This window comes from Ischnura elegans, chromosome 3 (genome assembly GCF_921293095.1).
Source record: "Ischnura elegans chromosome 3, ioIscEleg1.1, whole genome shotgun sequence".
Lineage (NCBI taxonomy): Eukaryota > Metazoa > Arthropoda > Insecta > Odonata > Coenagrionidae > Ischnura > Ischnura elegans.
This window is the reverse complement of record NC_060248.1, coordinates 93,020,464-93,041,955: the sequence shown is the minus strand read 5'-3', so window position 1 is coordinate 93,041,955 and position 21,492 is coordinate 93,020,464. Positions and strand designations below refer to the sequence as shown.

Genomic DNA, 21,492 nt, shown 5'->3' with positions numbered 1-21,492 from the left:
GGTTTCGACATTACACTGTGTCATTATCAAAGGCCTATGAAATGACAGTGTAATGTCGAAACCTGGGTTGGTTAAGTAACCTTCGGTGGAACATACAATCAGAGATGGGCAAAATACATGTCAAATGTATTTTAGATACAAAATACAAATTACTTTTAAAATCTGTATTTCAAATACAAAATACAAATTACTTCGAAAAATTGTATTTTCGATACTAAATACAAATGTAATTTCAAAATACTCTATTAAAATACGAAATACATGCCTTCACCGAAGTTCTTACCTAATAAAAAATTAAAATAAATTCAAATACAAACTATTTTTATAATGAGAGGCTCAAACATTCTGGCAACGTATCTATAGGAAACTGGCAATTTGACCATTATCCATGGCGAAATGTCTTAAATAAAATGGAGAAAAATGTCTCCTGGACCTTTGGGAACAGCGTCAGATTCTAGAAGTCCCCTCCACAAATTACTCAATGCAAAACTTCGTTTCGCAAAATACTCCACACGCGACTACGTTTTGCAAGTATACAAGGGCCTACGGGTGTTACAGAAGTAAATTAAGGGGCAATATATTGTCCCATAGATGACAGGCTAATACAGACTCATTCGGGATCCCTGCCATCTCGTCGCACGCTCTTTGTACTTATGCACAAAAAACATTGCATGTATTTTTATTTTGAATGTATTTTAAAAATACAAACTACTCTTTAGATGTATTTTCGTTACAAAATACAAAATACTCTCAGAAAATGTATTTCCGATACAAATTACAAACTACAAAAGTATCGAAAATACGTATTTCAAATACAAGTATTTTCGATACTGCCCATCTCTGCATACAATAGTGTATCTTTTATGATGTTTCCTGTCAGCAAGTTCCACCAAGTATCGCCATCCAACTTAAGTTGATTAACCTCATTTGAAAAAGGCCAGATTGGCACCCATGAGATGCCACTCCAAGTGACGTCTCAGGGACATAGATGCTATACGAGTAGTCAGGAGTTTTACATAGTCTGAGATAACCAATGCATGCACGGGGCACAGAGCTCAGGGAAACATTTCTTAATGATCACCTATTAAAATTGCCTATGGTCGGAAAGTTTCCTTCGTTTGATAGGGTATTGATAATCCTTATTTAAGCCAAGTGCTACCTGGTAGCAGCCTGCATTGTATCGGCGCTCATAGCCTCGCACCAAGGTGGCCTCACGCAGTGGCAGCTTGAACCAGAATGATGTCAACACGGGCTTTTCCCAGCATTCATACTTAGCCATCGCGTTTTCACGTGCATGGAAATTTTCACTTTTCATTTGATCACGAAAAATAGATATCGTCATTTAAAAATCTAAAAGCTTGAAATACGTACTCCAGGAGTTAAATCTTTCAATTTAGGCAATAAAAATATAATAGGAAACCACCCTATTGCTTTGCAATATTTTATTTGAAAAGTTATGCTCAAATACATATGCAAGCTAAAGCATGCACAGTGTTATTCCTCTGTGAAAAGGATCCGTGAAAAAGAAAAGCAGTAGGGTGGTTGCATTAATTTAGAGGCTTCATCATTCACCTTCAGATAAGATGAGTGCTTGATATAGTGAGTGATTTTTCGGGCATTATGAGCTCTCATCAACACCCCTCATTTCCTCTTCATACCTCTTGCCGTAACTGGGAAACCAATTTCCTGATGGCAGCAGTGGAAGAATGTTAATCATATGCAAAGATTTCAAAAACTTGCTGGATGCAATCTGTTTATAATCATGATTTCTCTTTGTTTATTTGCTTCCAACACCAGAAATAGGTACAGTCTGTGTATGGCTGTGAAAAATGTTTTAGTCTTAACAAGGCCATACATACGGAATTGATGGGGGCTCAAACCCCCCCTAACCTCTCTCCCACTCTCCAAATGTTGGTGAGGTATCATTTTAGGTGTACCTTCTCCCTCTAATCAAATCCTGCCTATCCCACAAAATTTACCGTATTTAAATCAAACCCATTACGAAAATAAATTGCTGGTAGCAGTCTACAGCCTGATTGTCAGTAGCTATCTTTCACTGGACTCAAACATAAACAATTGTTAACTGTCATGAAACTCTTTTCCCCCAGGATTGTGTTCAGGCTTCAGCAGTATGGTATAATAATATTTTTTGGGTCTACTCACGTATATTCTGTGAATATTTGTTACTTTAACCTGATTTCTGTACTTTATGGTGTGGTTAGTGGTGGCTTTTAACAGTGTTGTTAGGGATAGCAGAACCCAGAGGTGGCGCTCACTAGCAAAGTATATTTGTCTCTCATGATCCTTTTAAATTCTAATGAGTTCATTTAGAGATGCCGTTGAAGTATTATGTCACATGAATTGTCCACTGCTGGATTAATAGTTTATGTGGTGGTTCCCACTATTTAAGTATTCATGGAGAACCATGTGTAAAGGTCAATGCATTGAAATTATAGGCTATTGAAACATTAAAAGTGTTGAATACAAGTATAAGACGTTAGTGGATGCCAGAAATATGTATATGGTACTTACTTGATTTATTCTTCATTGCCTTTCACAACAGGGAGACTCTCGGACATGGGAAGAAGTGGCACAGATTGGTGACTGCCCTCCGACATGCTGCAACTTTCCTGTGGCTGTAGCAAGGGATTCCATGTTTGTGTTTAGCGGGCAGAGTGGAGCCAAGATAACCAATAGTCTCTTTCAATTCCATTTCAAAGAGAAAAGGTATGCATTTATGTAGGACTTCTAGATAAACGCATTGTCCAATTAATTTTGTTTACCTCTGTCATGTTTTTTTGATAACGGTATGGTCCTTCATCGTATTTGATGATCATGGCATCAGAAACACGAAGTGAATGCATTTTTCATAAAAGTTGAGAGCTGGAATAGGAGCTTCATTTTCACTTAGTACATATATCTTATTCATATGTATTCCTCCCCTTTAACTTGATCTACTTGCGAGGCTATTCATAATTCCTGGAATTTCTTTCAGCATTTGGAAGTGGTTAAATAGCCTCTCCTTGAATAAACACTTATATTTATTGGTAAAATTCTTTCAGTATCATTCTTTGTCTACAGTTGCTTTGAAATTTCATGCCTGTTTTGGTAAAAGGAAAAATCCATCTAGACCCCTCATCTGAAGGGAAGGTATAACTGTTAATGTTGATGAACCGTACTCTTTGAACCTGCTCAGTAGAAAGAACAGTTCAAAATATCTGTTCGTGGCGAACAGTCAGGGTCATTCAGGTAGAAAATACTGTTTATTAGACGTTTAGAGTAAATGGAAGCTTAGTGTGGTATCATTTGGTTTGTGCAGTTTGTCATAGTATTTTCAAGAAAATTCTGTCGCGGGCCTTTACTTGTTTATCAGTGTGCAGGATAATATCTGTTGTCCACTTGTAGAATGAGTCAGAATTAATATTTATCAGCCCAGTGTGTGATGTTACAGTAAACTCTTGATTTTACGAAGCAGGATTTTACGAAGTTTTCGATTATACGAAGTGATATTGCGGTCCCGGTGAAAAGCCTATGCTAAATACATGGCGCTATTCGATTATACGAAGTTTCGATTATACGAAATTTTTTGAATTTACGAACCTCGGCTCGGTCCCTAGGAGCAAATGGCATTCGTTTATACGAACTACGGCGAAAATTTTGTCAACAAAACTAGTTACGCCGGCGTAAGTAGCTACAAAATCAGCGCTTCCAACTGTGGTCCATCAAAAGTGCGAAATCGTAAATGATAATGCAACTTTGGAGAGAAATGGGTCGCCAAAAACCTCACTGTGGGAATATAGGGGGAGTAGGAGTTAAGTTAAAATATCGCGGCTGACATTATGCCCCTATATACGTGCCTGTTCGTAAACATAGCATCGACAATAATTCGTAGTTTAACATGTCAGGAAGGTCGCGCGGAGTATTTCGTACACCCCTAATTAACCCTTTGCACTGCTGTGAACGTACTTCGAAGACTACTTGACTACTTTTCGCCGAAGCACTTCGAAGGGTGCCTAATCCGGGACCCTTTCCTCGACGAGCTCACCCTCGCTGGCCCCTGAAACTGGGCTATTTTTTAATGCATTACCTGACGCAACCCTGGGTTTCAAAGGAAAAAGGTGCCATGGGGGGGAAAAGAGTAAAGTGCGTGTTACTGTGGGGCTGTGCGTCAACCAAACGGGCACGGACAAAATAAGCCCGTTGTCATTGGGAAATTTGAAAGGCCACGGTGCTTAAAACATGTAAAATTGGAAGCCCTCCCCGTTTTTTACCATGCAAATAAAAACAGCTGGATGACCCGAGAAATTTTCCAGCAAACGGTTATACGTCTACAGAGAAAAATTGCTGGAGAGAACAGCAAAATTGTTTTAATAATGGATAATGCCACCGTTCATAAATACGTGGAAGATCTAAAATTGGCTAATGTTCGAGTCCTCTTTTTACCCCCGCACTCGACTAGCAAGTCCCAGCCCTTGGACCTAGGCATTATCCAGAATTTTAAAGTCCTATGCCGGAAGAAGCTTGAGCGGTATTACTTGCGATGAATCGTTATGTATACATTCATCTATTTTGCTCATGTGCGTTTGGATATCGATTAAGATATTTTTATTCATGATTATCATTCTTTCAAATCTATTTGCTACTTTTATAAATGGGAACAGAAATTAATAACATCCCGAAATGGACGTTGATACATGCAATCCGCGCCATAATATCTTTTCGTGTATATATTGGCCTTTGTGAATGAGCAACTTAAATATCTTAAGTACTGGGCTCTATTTACCGCCAATTTATATTTTAGGCTTCTCGTAATGAAGACGCACTTCCTAGTCTAACCATGAACTTTCTTCTCACGCGCTTCCCCGTTCTCCCATGCTGGGGTTCTGTCTTTCCAAAGCCGTCCCTTCCCTCCTGCCGCCTTTGACTGATCTTGCTGACACCCACCTTACGCATCCCAAACCCCTCCTTCCCCAGCATTTCCCATTCACTCCCTCCCTAAGGAGACTGAGCTTGTGTGCGTCGCAAAAAAATACGGCCCCCAAAAGTAGACTGAGGCAGAGCTGAAGGCCATTTCCCCACCCTTCTTTGTCCTGCCCCCTTCACCAGTCCTTGTGCTGACCACACTTCTTCCCTCAGGCAATCCCCATCCCACTCTTATTCACCCCACCCACTGGGAACGTTCCCCGATTGTGGAGTAGGGCATGGTTCATCTTTACCTGCAACGGGGGGAAGTTATTAACCGGAGAGAGGCGGAAGAAGTATCTTCCACTATCGGGAAAATGATGCCGCGCTTATAATTGTCTCTCTTCTTCTCAGCTGACTTTTCAATTGAAATTAATTTCTTTGCTCTTTCCACACTATATTTATTTACGATTATGGCGCGACTATTTTTTTGTGCTAAAACTAAGAAAATCTTTTCTCTATGTCAATGATCCTTTGCCTAACTTTCAATACGGCGGAGAAAGGAACACGAAAACTAAATGAGGTGACGGTACAGGTTTTTGCGTGTCATTTTTTGGGAATTCACGCTAGCGAACCAATACTTAACCACGTTGAGAAATGATAAAACGTCTCTTGTAGGAAAACAATCAATGTGGATAATAACGTTTCTATCTATATTTCTCCGATACTGTAAGATGTTTCTCCTGTCGTTTTCCGGTTGGAACCTTGCTCCTGTCGGCATAAAAGGAGAGAAACATACTATAGGAACAGGTCACCTCACACCCGGTATGAAGAATACAGTCCTGATGAAGAATTATGTCTTAGTCGGACGGAGAACTCAAACAGAATTTACTTCAAATATTCGCCAGAAGATAATGACATCGTACGTTATTTATGATCGTAATTGAATCTCAGTGAAAATAGAGCACATTCTGCTGAAAATACGAAGTAACTCGAAATATTAACTTACGAAGGTTATTTTGGAAACGGGCTAAGACCCTTGTTTTTCTTTTTTTCTCGTCACTGAGCGATAGAGGGCGACATAAATGGCGGTTAGGCCGGCTGCCGCTAAAATTCCGTGGGTGTCAGAAACAAATATCTATCTTTTGCATACTTAATAGTAGCTATTGGCTCCTAACCACAAATTTATAATGAGGAACTTGCATGGGTCGTAGATTGCTCTAAAAACTATTTTGAATAGGTCAAATGGATACATTAGCTCGCAAAAATACCTTCAGTTTCTCCATTCAACATCAAAAGAAATAAAAATATTGCATTTAAAATCGAGAAAAATTTCTCTGAGCCGACCACTGCGCGAAGACACCCGAGCGTTGCCGAGGCCAGGCGTGACGTCATAGGTGCCTAAACAACCGCAGGGAGTTGGAAAATACGCTAAGCGCTTGGTGTAAAATTTGTTTTGAGGGAGTATTTAGCCGCTCATCATCACTTTATTTTGTTCTGTTATTCTTGGGCAAGTTTTCCTATTGCTATTGTGCCTAGATTATTACTTGGGATATTAATAACGCGGCATCGGGATGATGAAGTACAAGCGTTTCACTTCGTGTGTTTTAGTTATCAGAAAAATGGATGATAACGTTGCCACTCGTTCGAATAGTACACCTGAAATTCATCTACGTCTACATAATACCCCGCAAGCTGCCTTTAAGGCGTGTGGCATGGGATGTTAGGGCACCAGCCTTTTTTTAGGACACCAAAAATTGATGCCATGACCCTCATGGAATTTGCTAAGACAAATTATTGCTATATGTTGGCGGCAAATCGAGTTGTAAAAGAAACTTGTAATACTGGAGGATAACGATCGTAAGCTGTGCTGTTGAATTTGGCAACGCCCGATTAGCGGAGAAGGTAGTCCTATCCGTCCTACGGTACGAATTCACAGCAAAACAGTCTGCACACAATCCACATGTGATATCGCGATCGGTTCCGCTGCCAACACACACACAAGCTACAACCTATTTCAATAATATAGGTAAATCCATAAACAATATACTAGCATATACCATAAAAATATAGCGGGAAATAGGCAAATACTCTTATCAAAAACTGGATGTCACTGTCACATTCTTATATTCATCACATACAACTTACAATAACAGAACTCGTTATGATGAATACAACTATTTATTCACTGATTCACCCTTAAATTAGCCCACACAAGTGACACAGGTGACATTTCTCACTACTATTCGTTGAAATAATGGAATAACAAACTTCACACACAGTTTTTATTTCAATAGCGTGATCGTGAAATGTCATATCTACTGTGACAACGGAGATTAGCACGCCACTGACAACTTTTACACTACTGTTAGACATTTATCGATAGCGTAATAGCACTTTTTACAATTCAATCACGATGGAACACTGACAACTCTTGACCGATATTTTTCAACCTTGTCAAACTTTGTGCATTTCAACCACTGACACTGTGATTATTAGCAGTAGTTTAACGGGAGACGTCACGTTGAAAATAACACTATTTTGGCACAAAAATGTTCCTAGAGATCTCCAATCAGCGAGCAAAAGTTGCATTGACTGGAATTCACCCCATAATACAAGCACAGACAGTCCTAAACGACGAATTCTCCGGTACCTACGAATAAACGGATGAAGTTATTGTATATAAAAGCTAAGCGGACATCAGTAAACATCAAAATCGTTCTAATTGCATACTTAAATGAATGATATACCGTCGATAACATCAACTTACAATTAACGTATCCCCCTTCCAATGGCCGTGGCTCAGACTCCTACAACGATGTTATTTAGGTATTATATAATTTTTGGTTTAACTGCACCAGTTTTATATTTTATGCCCGTACTCAGATATTAATATTATAAATAATGCAAAATATGAGGGCTTCCAAGCCTCTATCGTCGGATATTTATCTTTAAATATAAAATAATCAACACGTCTAACAAACGAAGCTTTCACAACTGCTGGCAACTATTACAAACAATCACAACAATAGCTTCGCGTGATGTTTAGGCACCTTTGACGTCATCGAGGCTTCGTCGGCAGTGGCTTGGGGGGTGAGGTAGTTTTTCCCGCGCTTTAAAATTCGTAATATTTATCATTAAATATCTCGCGAAGGAAAACTCAGATAAACATGCGGTTTTCTTTGTTGTATTCAGAAAATAATTTTCTGTCCGCCTGTGAAATAAAAAAAATTCATGCAAGTTCCCCATTGTTAATTCTTATAATAAACATTGCAATTCATTATTTGATTACGTTTTCTAAACTGGTCGGGAATTTCTTTAGCGATCGTTGATGTTGAAGTATGAACAAGAAATGGGAATTTTATGGTGGTATAATTATTTAACAATTTTTCACATCATAAATCGATACCAAAAAGCCTTTTCTATGAATTATACCGAGAATAACCACCGAAAACATTTAAATAAGACCACTAAAGACAAAAAACGGCGGAAGAAACAAAAGTGAACATTTTTTTCGTGACTTATGAAAAAGGTTTGAATTTACGAAACTCGATTTTACGAAGTGCCAATTTTCCGGTCCCACTGACTTCGTAAAATCAAGAGTTTACTGTATTTGCGTATTTAGCACCAGAAAAGTTTTTAAATACTGCTCTTATGAGTAATTTAGACTTTCATACCCAGCTAACTGTTCCTTATAAATAATTGTCGTATTAATGTCATTTGTGAATCTCTCTCTTAAACTCCTCGGTAAGATATCGATGTTTTTCTTTTCGTTACAGCCTGTGTCAGTTATCTATCCACTCTAACAATGCAATAAACTGTCAATAATAGCATGTGTAAAATGGTGAGAAATAATCAATTTCATTGCTAAATTAGTACTTTTGGTAGAATGTAAAAAAATAGTAAAATATGTTACACCCATGGAATTCTGTAACATATTTAAATATTAAACATGGAAAGCAAAGAAAGAGCCCTTTTGAGGTGTATTTATGTGCAATTCAGCTAAGTGGTCACTATATAATACACCCATGTCTCGTATAGCGCAAGGGATGCGTTCCTTGGGGTCTTTGCGCTATACGAATTTGCGTTATACGAGAGCATTTTAACATTGGGAAGATAGGGATGCGTTCCTGGTAGCATAGGTCTTGGGTATTGAATTTCCTCTAAAACATCTATATTCCCATAAAAAGCCTTATAAAACATTATTTATATAAATTTTTATAGTTCAAAATATCTTTAAAGATAGTATGCACGCATTCGAAGACTTTTATTCACGTTAAAAAAAATTCTTACGTGCTTTTGAAATTCCCTCCTGTCGTGCGGGTGGGCTAACATCTGCTATCTCAGGGGATCGTAATGCGTTGCCGGCAGTTGACGATTTTTCAAACTAGTCTAAAAACAACTATTGCGTCACCCAGGCCCTTTTGTCGCTCATCGAAATGACAGGAAAATGCTAATTTGAATGCCATTTCATAGCTAGCGGAGTTTATGAATGATAGATTATTTTAATTTTAAGTCCTGCGAGGCATTAGCAGCTACGTGAAACAGTCTTTAAATGCCTTGAAACCTGACCCAGGTTTCCTTCCCTGAAAATGATTGAACGAGATTGCATTCTTTTCCAAAACAATATCGTCTCGTCAACACTAAAAACTGGTTGAGGGGGAAAGGAGCCACTTTCAATCACAGCTTGGAGTTCATCAGAAAATGCTGCGGTGACTGCGCTATCAACACTCGCAGATTCACCTGATATCGCCGCACTGAAAATACCTGCTTGCCGTTTAAATTCTGGAACCAACCGGAGCTTTCACTAAATGTCTCGGAGCGATTACCACTCTCGTCTTTTTGTACTGATTCACTATGATCTTTCCGTATGTGTAGACCGCTTGGTTGAAGTTGGTGCGGCTGAGGTCACTGATGTTTTAACTTCGTCTTTATTCAGAATAAGGCATTGTGCGTTTAACCTTCCACGCAATATCGCTTTGACTTTCTCCATTTTCAAAGCAATTGACGTCTTTCAATTCCTCTTCTAGGTTTATAGTTTTTCTTGATAAATTCTTGATTTTTCTACACGCATTCCTATTTTTTGCCATATTCTCTTGGTTTTTACTGTGTATGGCTCTATCTAAATCACCTTCCACTGCTGAACTGTATTCCTGAGACGCAGAAGGCCTACGATTGCGGGGAGGGAACGAAGCCATTGTGTTTGAGACACTATAGCGGACCCTTTTATGTGTTGATACTATTCATGCGCAACTCGGCCACCGCTCCATTTCTCCCCCGTGAATACCGATGACCTTGGAGGCTTTAGCGTAGACCCTCTACCTGGAAGTCAACCGCCCGATAACCTATGACGGAAAAAATACATCTCAAACCGTATTGCTGAAAAAAAATCATTTCCACTAGACCCTCGCATAATTAACGATCTAAATTATTCATTATCATTCTGTTAAGGAGACGGGATAAATTACTTCGGTAGGCCGGCTATCTGGACCCAATGACGAGTAATACTTTTGGCCATTGCACAGCAATGGATTTCGATTAATATATAAACAAAAAAGAAGATTTGAGGCAAGCAATAATATTAATATGCGTAAAATGATAGAAATTTCGTGTGTACTTAGCGCAAGTTCACGTTTTATCATGAGAACGTTTAAGATTTTTGACTAGGCTACACTGCGTTGCAATGTTTCCCCGCGAATTTGCGCTATATCGAAATTGCGCTAATCGAAATTGCGCTATACGAGACATGGGTGTACATTAAATTTCGCGACGTGAAAAACCTAATATCATGAAATAAAATTGCCGTTGGTAACATATTGTTTTCATTCCTTCGAAAATGATGGATATATGTCTGTAGACTTTCTCCGAAAGAGTACCAAGTGCTCCCCCTTTAATGTCTAATTACACTACAAACAAGTAATTTGAGGAAAGTTGAAGCCAAATTTATGTTTCCCAAAATCATCAGTTCAAACCTCTTAAAGCAATGCACGGTAAAATATAAATTAACCCAGTTAAAAGTGAATTCCGTTACGAATAATTTAATAGCAAAATATATTATGGATATAATTAATAGTAAAAGAATTTATATTTAACTTTCCTGTTTGTTGAAATAGATTTTTGCATTAATGTAACTAATCTAAAAACTTCGACAACCCTGAACTCAAATCTCAGTACATTGAGCTGAAAAAACAATGCAGAAAAATGATCTCAGAGGTCAAACATAACTTTAATGACCTACGAATTTCTTCTGCTGATAATAAGTCCAAAGTCATCTGGAAAATTATAAACAGTTCTAAAATGAAGCAGAAACCCACCCACCTTCAGTTAAAAGATGAATCTGGTAATTTAATTAATGATCCATCTAAATTAGCTTCAGCATTTAACGATCATTTCTCTCAACCCAATGGTTCAACTCCCACCCCTGGACGTCCATCTCACCAACCCAACTGTTCAACAGCTTCATTATTCCTTTACCCCTGCTCTGAAACTGAGTTAACCTCTATTATCCGCAAGTCTTGCTCTAAATTTTGTGCTGGTACTGACGAAATTCCATATCACTTAATACGCCTGTCTTATGATTATATTAAATCCCCTCTTCTTTTCCTTGTTAATGCCTCATTACAACAAGGAGCATCTCCTGATTCTCTAAAGGAGTCTAAAGTAATTCCACTCTATAAGAAGAAGGGCTCTATCCACGATTTCAGCTCCTATCGACCCATTTCACTTATAAATCAGTTTGGCAAGGTTTTTGAATTAACTTTTTATAGAAGACTGACCTCTTATTTAGAGTCAAACAACTTCCTATCACCTTTTCAATATGGCTTCCGCAAGTACAGATCTACCAGTCTTGCTATTGCCCAGGTAGTCGACAAAATTTTAACAGCACTAGACCTCAAAACGAAAGTACTTGGCATATTTTATGACTTCACCAAGGCTTTCGACAGTGTCAACCACCGTATCTTGCTGAATAAGTTACCCTCTTTTGGCATAAGAGGTATTCCCTATCACTGGATTGAATCATATCTCTCCAATAGATCTCAAATTGTCTCAGTGGTGTCGAATGGTCATAAGTTCAATTCTCTTCCGAAATTTCTGACCCAAGGTGTTCCTCAAGGATCTATTCTTGGCCCAATTCTATTTTTATTATACATAAATGACCTCACCAACTTTGTATCCTCAGCAACTGGTATTCACTCAGTATTATATGCTGATGATGCAAATTTTATTATAACGTCCTCAACTGTCAAAGGGTTACATACAGCAGCCAACTTTGTCTCCGATCAGGTTCTTACTTGGTGTAAATTTAATTGTCTTAATCTCAATGTCACAAAATCCCAACTTATTTACTTCTCTAATCTCAATAAAACCGCTAGTTTGCTTAATGTTGACCTAAATGGAACATGTATTCCACAGGTTGACGACACCATGTTTCTGGGAATGAATATCGATGTGCATCTTTCCTGGGAAAAACTTGTCTCTAATCTAGCTGGTCATCTCAGCTCTAAGTGTTTCCTAATCAGATCAATTAGGTCCACTGTATCCATTGATGTTCTTCTAATTATTTAGTATGGGAAATTCTACCCCCATTTACTATACACCATTCTACACTGGGGCTCTTCACCCCATGCAGTGACCCATTTTTAAAATCCAAAAAAGAGCTATACGTTTGATTGCAAACAAACCATGTAGAACCCCATGTCGCCCTTTGTTTAAATGTCTTCGCGTGCTACCTATTCCCTGTGTCTACATACTTTCTGTTTTATTATATGCCAAGTCAAACTTTAAGGACTTTGTTCTAAACTCAGATATTCATAACCAGGGTACTAGGCAGCAGGGAGACTTGCATGTCCCATTTGTACGTACTAAGAAAGCTATCTGTGGCTTTAGAAGAATGACTCTAAGGCTTTACAACAAGCTTCCGAAGAACCTAAAAGCTCCTATGAGTTTGTCGACTTTCAAAACTAAGAGAAAAAACTTTTTATTATCCAAATGTTTCTACTCCGTTCATGAATATTTATCTTTATAACTGCCTTTGAATTTAAACTGCCATTTTGTATATAGCTTGATTTTGTATTCATGACGTGCCATATACAATGTATGTACAATACTTGTCGTCTGGCAAATAAATAAATTATTATTACTATAATCAAAATATAGTTTGGTCAAAATAAACCTAATGTTAAAATTAAATTTGAAACATAGCACAAATTACGAACAGATAACCAACCTGTAAATTGACCACAAACCTGAACCATTGCATCCTGTTCATCAATTGCAAATGTTTTAAATGAACACAAAATCAAAATGAATTCAAAAGCCCAAATGAACAGCCAGAGGAAACGAATGACCGAGAAATGAATACAATTGATCATGTGATGTTTTAGGAGTAATTTCTATTCTCTTCATCTTCTCTAGGCATTTACCTGAAATTTTCAGGAATTGCTGGACGATTAGCTGAAAAATGACAACAATGATGAAATGCACAATTGAAGCTATCATATGTTTATATTTCCATGAATTGTGGGTGTTTTAATTAAAGTTGCATGCAAATTGTCTGCATTGAAATTTTCATTCCTTACGGTTGTCGATTATGCCTATAATGTATTCGTAGCTACATTTCCATCTTTATCTTAAGCTGCTGCGATGAGTAAGTAATTTTATTTGAAAATTTCTCTTATTAAGGTGGACTTGTATATCTACCGAGCACATTCTGAGAGGCGCTCCTCCCCCTCCTGCTAGACGTTATGGACACACTATGGTGGCATTTGATCGGCATTTATACGTGTTTGGAGGAGCAGCTGATTCAATATTAGCAAATGACCTTCATTGTTATGATCTTGACACTCAAACCTGGTCCATTATTCAACCAGCTCCGGGATCAAAGGTGAGTTCCTTCACTATAGAAGTGTGTTTTAGCTCATAGTTTTATCTGGTATATTTCCACAGAAATAATGAGAGGGAACCATGTTCATCAGTATGTTACACTTTTGATGATACCATATTTTTTATGTAATGGAAATGGAACTTGGAATGCTGAATGCTCAGAATTTGTGCTGGTTTGATTGAATGAGATGTAGTTTGGCTGTAATTATTCAGTTGCAAAAGTTTGTAATTGTAAAATGATTTTTTTCCTTCTTGATTACTCTATTTATTTATAAATATGGAGCAAAGCCAACTATTTTATTTGGCCCCAAAAACAAAATTTAAGTAATTGCTAGTCCAAAATGGTAAATTTAATCTGCATTGTTTCTTTTCTATCTATGTATTATAAACATTTTATTAAACTTATACATAATTCTTCTGTTTAATATTTGGGATATTATTTAATTTTATTGAAATAGTCTCCTTATTTATATAAATTTGCATTCCGATTTCATGCTGTAAAGGAAATTACAATTCCAGAGTGCTAGTACAATATATAATTTTTAATTATTGGTATTTTGAAGGAAAGGTTATAATGGTTTGGGGGCAAAAATAGTGGGTATGTGAGCTGTTACTAAATTTAGGCTAAATTTATAATTCCTATAAACTAATGGTGGATTTAATCCTTAGTTTTCACTGTCACTTAAAATCTGACTGGAAGTTGTATATATGACCAAATTTTTCCTTGACCTCTTTTGTGTTGTATGAAAGGAGAGACGGTTAGCACTCCCCTAGACAAGGATGGAATTTCAACACATATTGGTTAAGGCACCGCTGGTCTTCCAGCACTTGACCACATTTTTTTCATTGTTCAACTCATTGTCAGTCATTTCATTAGAAGAAAAAGGGAACACAGCTATGTGTGATTGTATTAAATATAGAAATTTGAAGGCAGTTTGTATATACATTATATATCTATGTAAAGAATGGAGAGAAAGTAAGTTTTTATCCCATAAAATAAATATTATTGAGTAAAAATTACTTAATTTTGAAGTAAGGGAAAATGGTGATTGAATAACAATAAGTTTTTATCGATGATTTGCTCAGGAGTAATTTACGGAATTTATTGCTATTTTAGTATAGGCCAAAAAGTTTACCAAAAAATGGTGTACTATAGTAGATTTGCTCTTGGAAAATGAATTTCTCAGCTGCAATGTGCTATTTATAGGAAACTTACATTAAGATCAAAATTCGTACAGTAATATCACTGAATCTTAGCTGAGATATGTGGCGTCCACCTTTAATGAAAGGATAGTGAAACTGGAATTAATATAATGCTGCATATCATTCTTTACCGGAGCTAGTGACCCTCCTGAGCATTTGTTCCTATTCATTGCACGCAATACAGATGAAAGCTAAATCGTTTAATATTCGTCAACTTGTGGCAATGATGCCAAACCTGCCCAGAGGTGGGACCTTTACCTTAGAACCATTTCTCTAAGTTCAATATTTCTTTTAATTCCAGCTTTGGAACCCAAACACACCTACTTCTCTCACTTCGTTAATATTTTTATATTCTATCTGCTTTAACATGAACTGCTGGGATGGACTGCAAACAAAATAATATCCATATAATGATGTGGTTTTGCTGTTAGTACTGGAGAGCATAGCAATGGCCATGGAGGTGGGGGATTTCTCGGCTACTACCCTACCCTCCCCTTGTGCCTTTATAGAAGTGTGAAAAGGAGTACAGTGGCCTCAATTAATTAAAAAATACTTCATTTTAATATGTACTCATACAAAATTACTGTTTTTTGAGTCCTAAAAATCACGTATTCAACAACGAAATCCCTGGACCCCCCTCTGCCCTGGCATGTTTTCCATGCCCCCTGGTAGGGCCCCGAAATCTCTGGTAAACCCCCCCCTCCATTGCAAAATCCTGGATACACCCCTGCTGAATAGGAAACTATATGCGGGTGATGAATAGTTGATAACGTTGTGGAGTTAGGCTTGATGTGAGGAAAAAGGAAGTTAAGAAGAATAGGGAACTTGCATACATTTCAGAAACAGTTGTGAGCTCCAAAATCATGTAGAAATACATGTTTGCGTTTCACAGTGAAAAGGTTTTATTACTTTTTGATGTCGTTAGTGATATTTTATTCATTAAAGTTCAAGAGAATTTTCAAATACGAGTGGGACTCGAAAACGCCCGATGATTGGCTAGCGGCAAATTGACGTCATAGTTCAGTACGAGGAAGCGAAGGAAGCAGCATAGGCATTTGGACACAAGCGACGGCTTGGTTGTGAGGCATTTCTTTGTTCCAGTACAGTGAGTCCTCGTTTAACGTTCCTGAAAAATGTGACGATAAACGAAATGACGTTAATCGAAACATATATCCCATAAGAAACAATGTTAAAAGCGAATATCGGCTTCTATACGCGAAAAAAATTTAGCGTATCATATCTGGGGCATTTTTTACGATGGGAATTCGATATGGTGGTCGCCCGGGCAACATCGTCGCAATTAAAGGATCCAACCGATGTGCATCTGAAATGTTTTATAGTTCATAACAAAGTGAGACTTGCGTATAACATTGGCGAAAGCGTATACTCATGTGAAATGTGTATTCTTTTGGCAGTCCGGTAGAGAGTCTTACGGTGAACTTATTTCCACCTCGAAGCTGTCGATGATACTTTCAACTTAAAAATACCTTGCCTGGAGGGCGACAGGAAGCTCTGAGGAAGCCAGACTATTAATGTTTCAATTTAGTAGCGATAATATAGACGAACTTCCAACACAATATACCATCTTGTAACTCAAAACCCCGAAACCACTTCCTATTCTGCAGAAAGAATCGGTCAATCGCATTTCGATTAATATAATAAATACAACGTCTTCAGGTGTTAATAAGTTACTTTTGTAATTAGAAGGCCTTCCTAAAGTAACATTAAAATTTTAATATTTTCCAAACAGAGTTTTTAATACATTTTGGGAGCTTTTCTCACGATATATCTGAAACCTACTCTAAAGGCGAGCTCATCGTCATTGCGATCGGTTGTCATTTAAAAATTCCGTATCGGAAATCCTAGAGGGATGACCTTCGACGATGACCATGATCACCTGCACTCTCACTATCACTGGAACCCGTGGTGAAAATATCATCCCAATCCAATTTCTATTTGGTTTTAACTGGGAAAGAGCAACATAGAACTGCACATTCTTTGGGCAACTTTGGGTTTGACTTTCCCTCAAACATCCCATTTCCCCTGTGGTGCACATCAGTCCTATCTTTATACGATAGCCTAACAACCTTTAAATGGATCCTTGGTTTATCCTGACAACCAACTAAATGGAAATTGCTGATCCACACGTCTTCCTCTATCTCCACAGTTTCCAAATCAAGGGCCGCGGAACATTCCCCATTGTGACTCAACTTTTTCTGAAAAGCAAGCCGGCGTAGAATAAAATCAAAGAATGCTGCGATTCATTTTTTGTGACCACCTCTGGATTCCATTCTTTTTCCATCTACAACTTCCTTTATCTTTGGGACAAGACGATGTTTAAATATTTTCATTAATTTATTACAAAATATAAGTTCTAAAAATACCCAAAAGCCATTTCATTAATCCGCACTGATGAGTGTAAATTAATGTGGAAGATGAATGCTGTAGACGTAGTAGTTTTCCTTAGGTTGAGTTGCAAAGTTCATGAAGTTGACAAAACGGCTAATTTTTCGGTGCGCGGAGTCATTTATATTGCACTGGTCGTGTCTATACATTTTTCAATTTTTTTGTAATAAAATAAATCAGAATTTAGGATAAAATTTCCTTTAAAATGACATATAGTTCATTATTATAGCATGCAGTGAAGCCAGGGTATAAATTTGCAAAGTACTGCGGCACATCATTTTGACGCCGACAGTAGAAGAAAACGCTGTCTTCTTGGCTGGCACTCGAATGCATGAGGATCAACGTTGCTCTGTATTTTCATATTTCCTCTCTTGATTTTAAACATCATGGAATTTTCTATATCCTTCCGTAACTGAAATTGAACAAGTGCCATAAATAATTTGAGTCCATCATAACCATCGAGAAACGTACACCTATCTCGATTTTTGTTGTGAAGTTGAGTTTTTATTCTACGGCGGCCGAATTATCGAAAAATCTGTTTCAAGTTATTCAGTCAATGAAATATGGATATATTATTAATATTAAAGTTATCTTCGCTCACATAGCACACGGGTTTATCATTCCGTTTATTATACTCTTATTTTTCCGTAACGCTCATCCCGAAAGACGGCATATGCATATGCATCGAGGCTTTTCTTCTAATTTCCTCCGTGGGAATGCAGACGAAAATTTTTTCTGGGGTGTTATTGCACAGAGGAACAATGCACCACTTGTAATTTTTCCTTATTTCAGCCATGTTCTCCTTTAAACGCAACGTGGCTCTTCCAAACCTGCAGTTACTGGGCTTGGATCTTGGACTCGTACTGAACTATGACGTCACGGCCAAAGATTAGTGGGGGCGGTATTTTTTAGCCCGCGAAACTCGGGAGACTTTTGGGAGTCATTTTCTAGGGTAAAAACTGAATTTTAAGCGGAAAAAAGTATAATGCGGTACTAAGTGTTTACTGTAGTATATCAGCATACTGTTTATAAAAAGTATGCAATTTCCCTATTATTAAAATGATTTTAAGTTTAATAGTAATGTTGTAAATAGCTGATTACCCACAGTAGTGGAAGGGAAACCAAAATTGCTTATCACGAAATTATATACAGTAAAATTCGGTTATAACGCGGGTCTAGGGGGACATACTTTACACCCGCGTTATCGGACAACCGCGTTATAACGGGAAAATACGTGGGAAGCAATAAGGTAAATTAAAGGTAATTTTTATAGCCAATTTATTTGCGTAATACATTATTAAAATATTTATTTTATGATTTAGACGCTCTACTTTAACGGGAGTTACTAAAATACTCGGATATTTTCTTTTGCCGCGATAGTTGGTGGCGTTTCTTTGTCACGTAATTTTTTATGCTTTGCAAGTGCAACAGATGAATACTATCGCAATCACTTTGTCCCTCCAACCAAATCATCAATTCACTTATATTATGTAATAAATGGCCAATTTTTGGTATCTCGACCTCACATTCGTCTTCTTCATTCTCGTCTCTTCTCATCTTCCGATGATGCAGCTGTTTTTGCGCGGCTCTGGACTGCAGCCACAATTTCTTCGTCACTCTTATAAGCAGATACAGGAGCTTCCTCGTCTTCGCGAACCCAGGCCTCGAGATCACTCACAAATAGTTTATTAGAAAGAACATCTGAAGCTTCACGTGCGTCCTCTTCCGTGAAACCCAAAAACTCGTCTTCGTCTTCCATGCTATCGCCCGCTGTATACTCGCACTTTGACCAGCAATTTAGGATTGCAGCTGAAGTTATTTTCTTCCATGCCAATCCAATATTATAAGCCATATTCTTCAGGGTGACTGTTTTCAGATATTCTTGTACCTGCAGCTCTGAATTTATGACACTAGTGAGCAATTCCCGCCGATAATGGGATTTAAATGCTCTAATTATCCCTTGATCCATGGGCTGAATAACAGCTGTCGTATTTTTGGTAAAAACGAAGCCACTATTTTGCCATCCCTCGATATCAAGAGCTCAGAAGACGGACGGGCCGAACAGTTATCTAACAGAAGTAGAGCCTTCTCTTCTAACTTGTTTGATCTTAAGTGGCTCTTAACCGATGGAACAAAATCTTCATTGAGCCAAGATAAAAAAATGTCTAAGTCATCCACGCATTCTGACTGTTTTTGTAATTTATAGGTAGTGCTGTCATATTAACGTGCTTGAAGCACCGAGGACTTCGATTTTTACCAATACACAGAGGTTTTAATTTGTGACTTCCTGATTTGTTCGCGCACAGTAATAAAGTCACTCTTTCTTTGCTCATTTTTATTCCGGATTTATTTGCCAACTTCTTAATATCAAGTGATTTTGTTGGAAGCAATCTGTAGTAGAGAGCGGTTTCATCGCAGTTAACACAATTGCTCTTCAGTGTACTCACCCTCATCAATCATCTTGCGTAAAGTCCCACAGAATTCTCTAGCTGCTTCACTGTCACTGGAACGAGATTCTCCTTGCATGTTAACTTGCGCTATCCCGTGGCGAATTTTCCACCTCGATAGCCAGCCAGCAGAAGCAACAAAATCATGAGCACCACCAATTTGTTTATTTAATTTAATTGCCTGTGCTTGTAAAAGTGGACCGGATAATGGAACACCTTCACTGCATGGTATCATCATGATGATACCATGTATTGAAACCGGTCGCAGTGTTAATTAAATTGTGGAACCTGCCATTGTCTTCCTTTTTGTTTCACCTTCACTGCGCTTCTGAACAAACCACGTAAACAAACATTCATCCACATCACCAGCAGCACTCAATCTAGCCTTTTTTCTATCAAGTCCTATTTCGTCATCCACTTGATCAACAAATGATCGTAATTTATCTTCTTCTTTCATCCAACCACGAATAGTTCCTTCAGGAACACCAAACTCCCTGAATAAACTTGATTTTGAATCGCCGCGTTTCACTTTGTCGATTATGCCCAACTTTTCTTTAATTGTGTAAGTTTTCCTTTTGGCAGACATCGTTTTAACCCTAAAATCAATGAAATTTTTCGTAAAAAAGTAATTTTCATATTCTTACTAAGACAAAGGCAAAACAGCCTACATTATTAAATGCTCGAAGCCTGTGGGCATTGAGTACCTACCTTGGTTTGAGCGCCGCGAAGCGAACGTACGAATGAGAATTATCTCAATCTCCCAGAATCTCGAAAATTATTATAGCCGTGCAACACACTTTTCAGCTCGAATTCACAAGACACAATGACCGATCAGGCATTACAGAGTTTTTTTTATGGCTACGAAACAATGTATGGAATACGTCGCCAACCGCGTTAACACAGTCGCTTGAAGTTGCTACGCGTCGGTAGTCATTCCGAGGCGAATTTTCATATTCTTACTAAGACAAAGGCAAAACAGCCTACATTATTAAATGCTCGAAGCCTGTGGGCATTGAGTACCTACCTTGGTTTGAGCCTCGCCTGAGATAAAATTCGCCTCAAAGTTACCTACCTCAAAAAAAAGGTCAATGTAATCATCTCGGGGGACATGGTGAGACCCGCGGTATATCCGAAACCGCGGTAAAGTGAGGCGCGTAATAACCGGAATTTACTGTACTGTTTTTCTCCGAATATAGTCCCCCTCTGAATTTAGTCCGCCCTCCCCTAATTTTGAGGCCTCAGTTTCGGGAAAAATTTAAATAACATGCTTGAATATAGTTTTACTTTTACCACTGGCATTTTTGGAAAAAAAGGGGGGACTATATTCAGGTAAATACGGTAATGCTCATTTTCAAATTCGTGACGTTGGTTTCAGTGTTTTGCATTCTCCTTGTTTTGAACATATGTGAACCTAAGGCATTTTTTTATGCAGTTACTAATTTGTTTTTATTGATTTCAGGTACCCTCTGGTCGTATTTTCCATGATGCTACTGTGATAGGAGATGCCATGTACATATTTGGCGGGACAATTGATGGCAACATCCGTAATGGGGAGCTTTATCATTTTCAAGTAAGTGAATTTTACTGATAACTAGGTATGTATTTTATTTTGGCTGGGTCACCCTCTGCTGTATTATAGTCATTAAATCGC

At 37.9% G+C, this 21,492-nt stretch overlaps 1 protein-coding gene and 1 non-coding gene across 2 annotated transcripts in view; both read left to right on the top strand.

Annotated features, from left to right (window-relative positions):
- Nucleotides 1-21,492, top strand: part of LOC124156144 (leucine-zipper-like transcriptional regulator 1) — a 49,222-nt gene that overhangs the window by 4,719 nt on the left and 23,011 nt on the right. The window contains exons 5-7 of the mRNA XM_046530492.1: nt 2,564-2,727; nt 13,585-13,786; nt 21,301-21,411. Coding sequence (XP_046386448.1) covers nt 2,564-2,727; nt 13,585-13,786; nt 21,301-21,411 — 477 coding nt within the window. The remainder of the gene's footprint in view (nt 1-2,563; nt 2,728-13,584; nt 13,787-21,300; nt 21,412-21,492) is intronic.
- On the top strand, nt 14,522-14,629 carry LOC124156682. The gene has a single exon (XR_006864384.1). It is a non-coding gene; the product is annotated as a U6atac minor spliceosomal RNA (small nuclear RNA).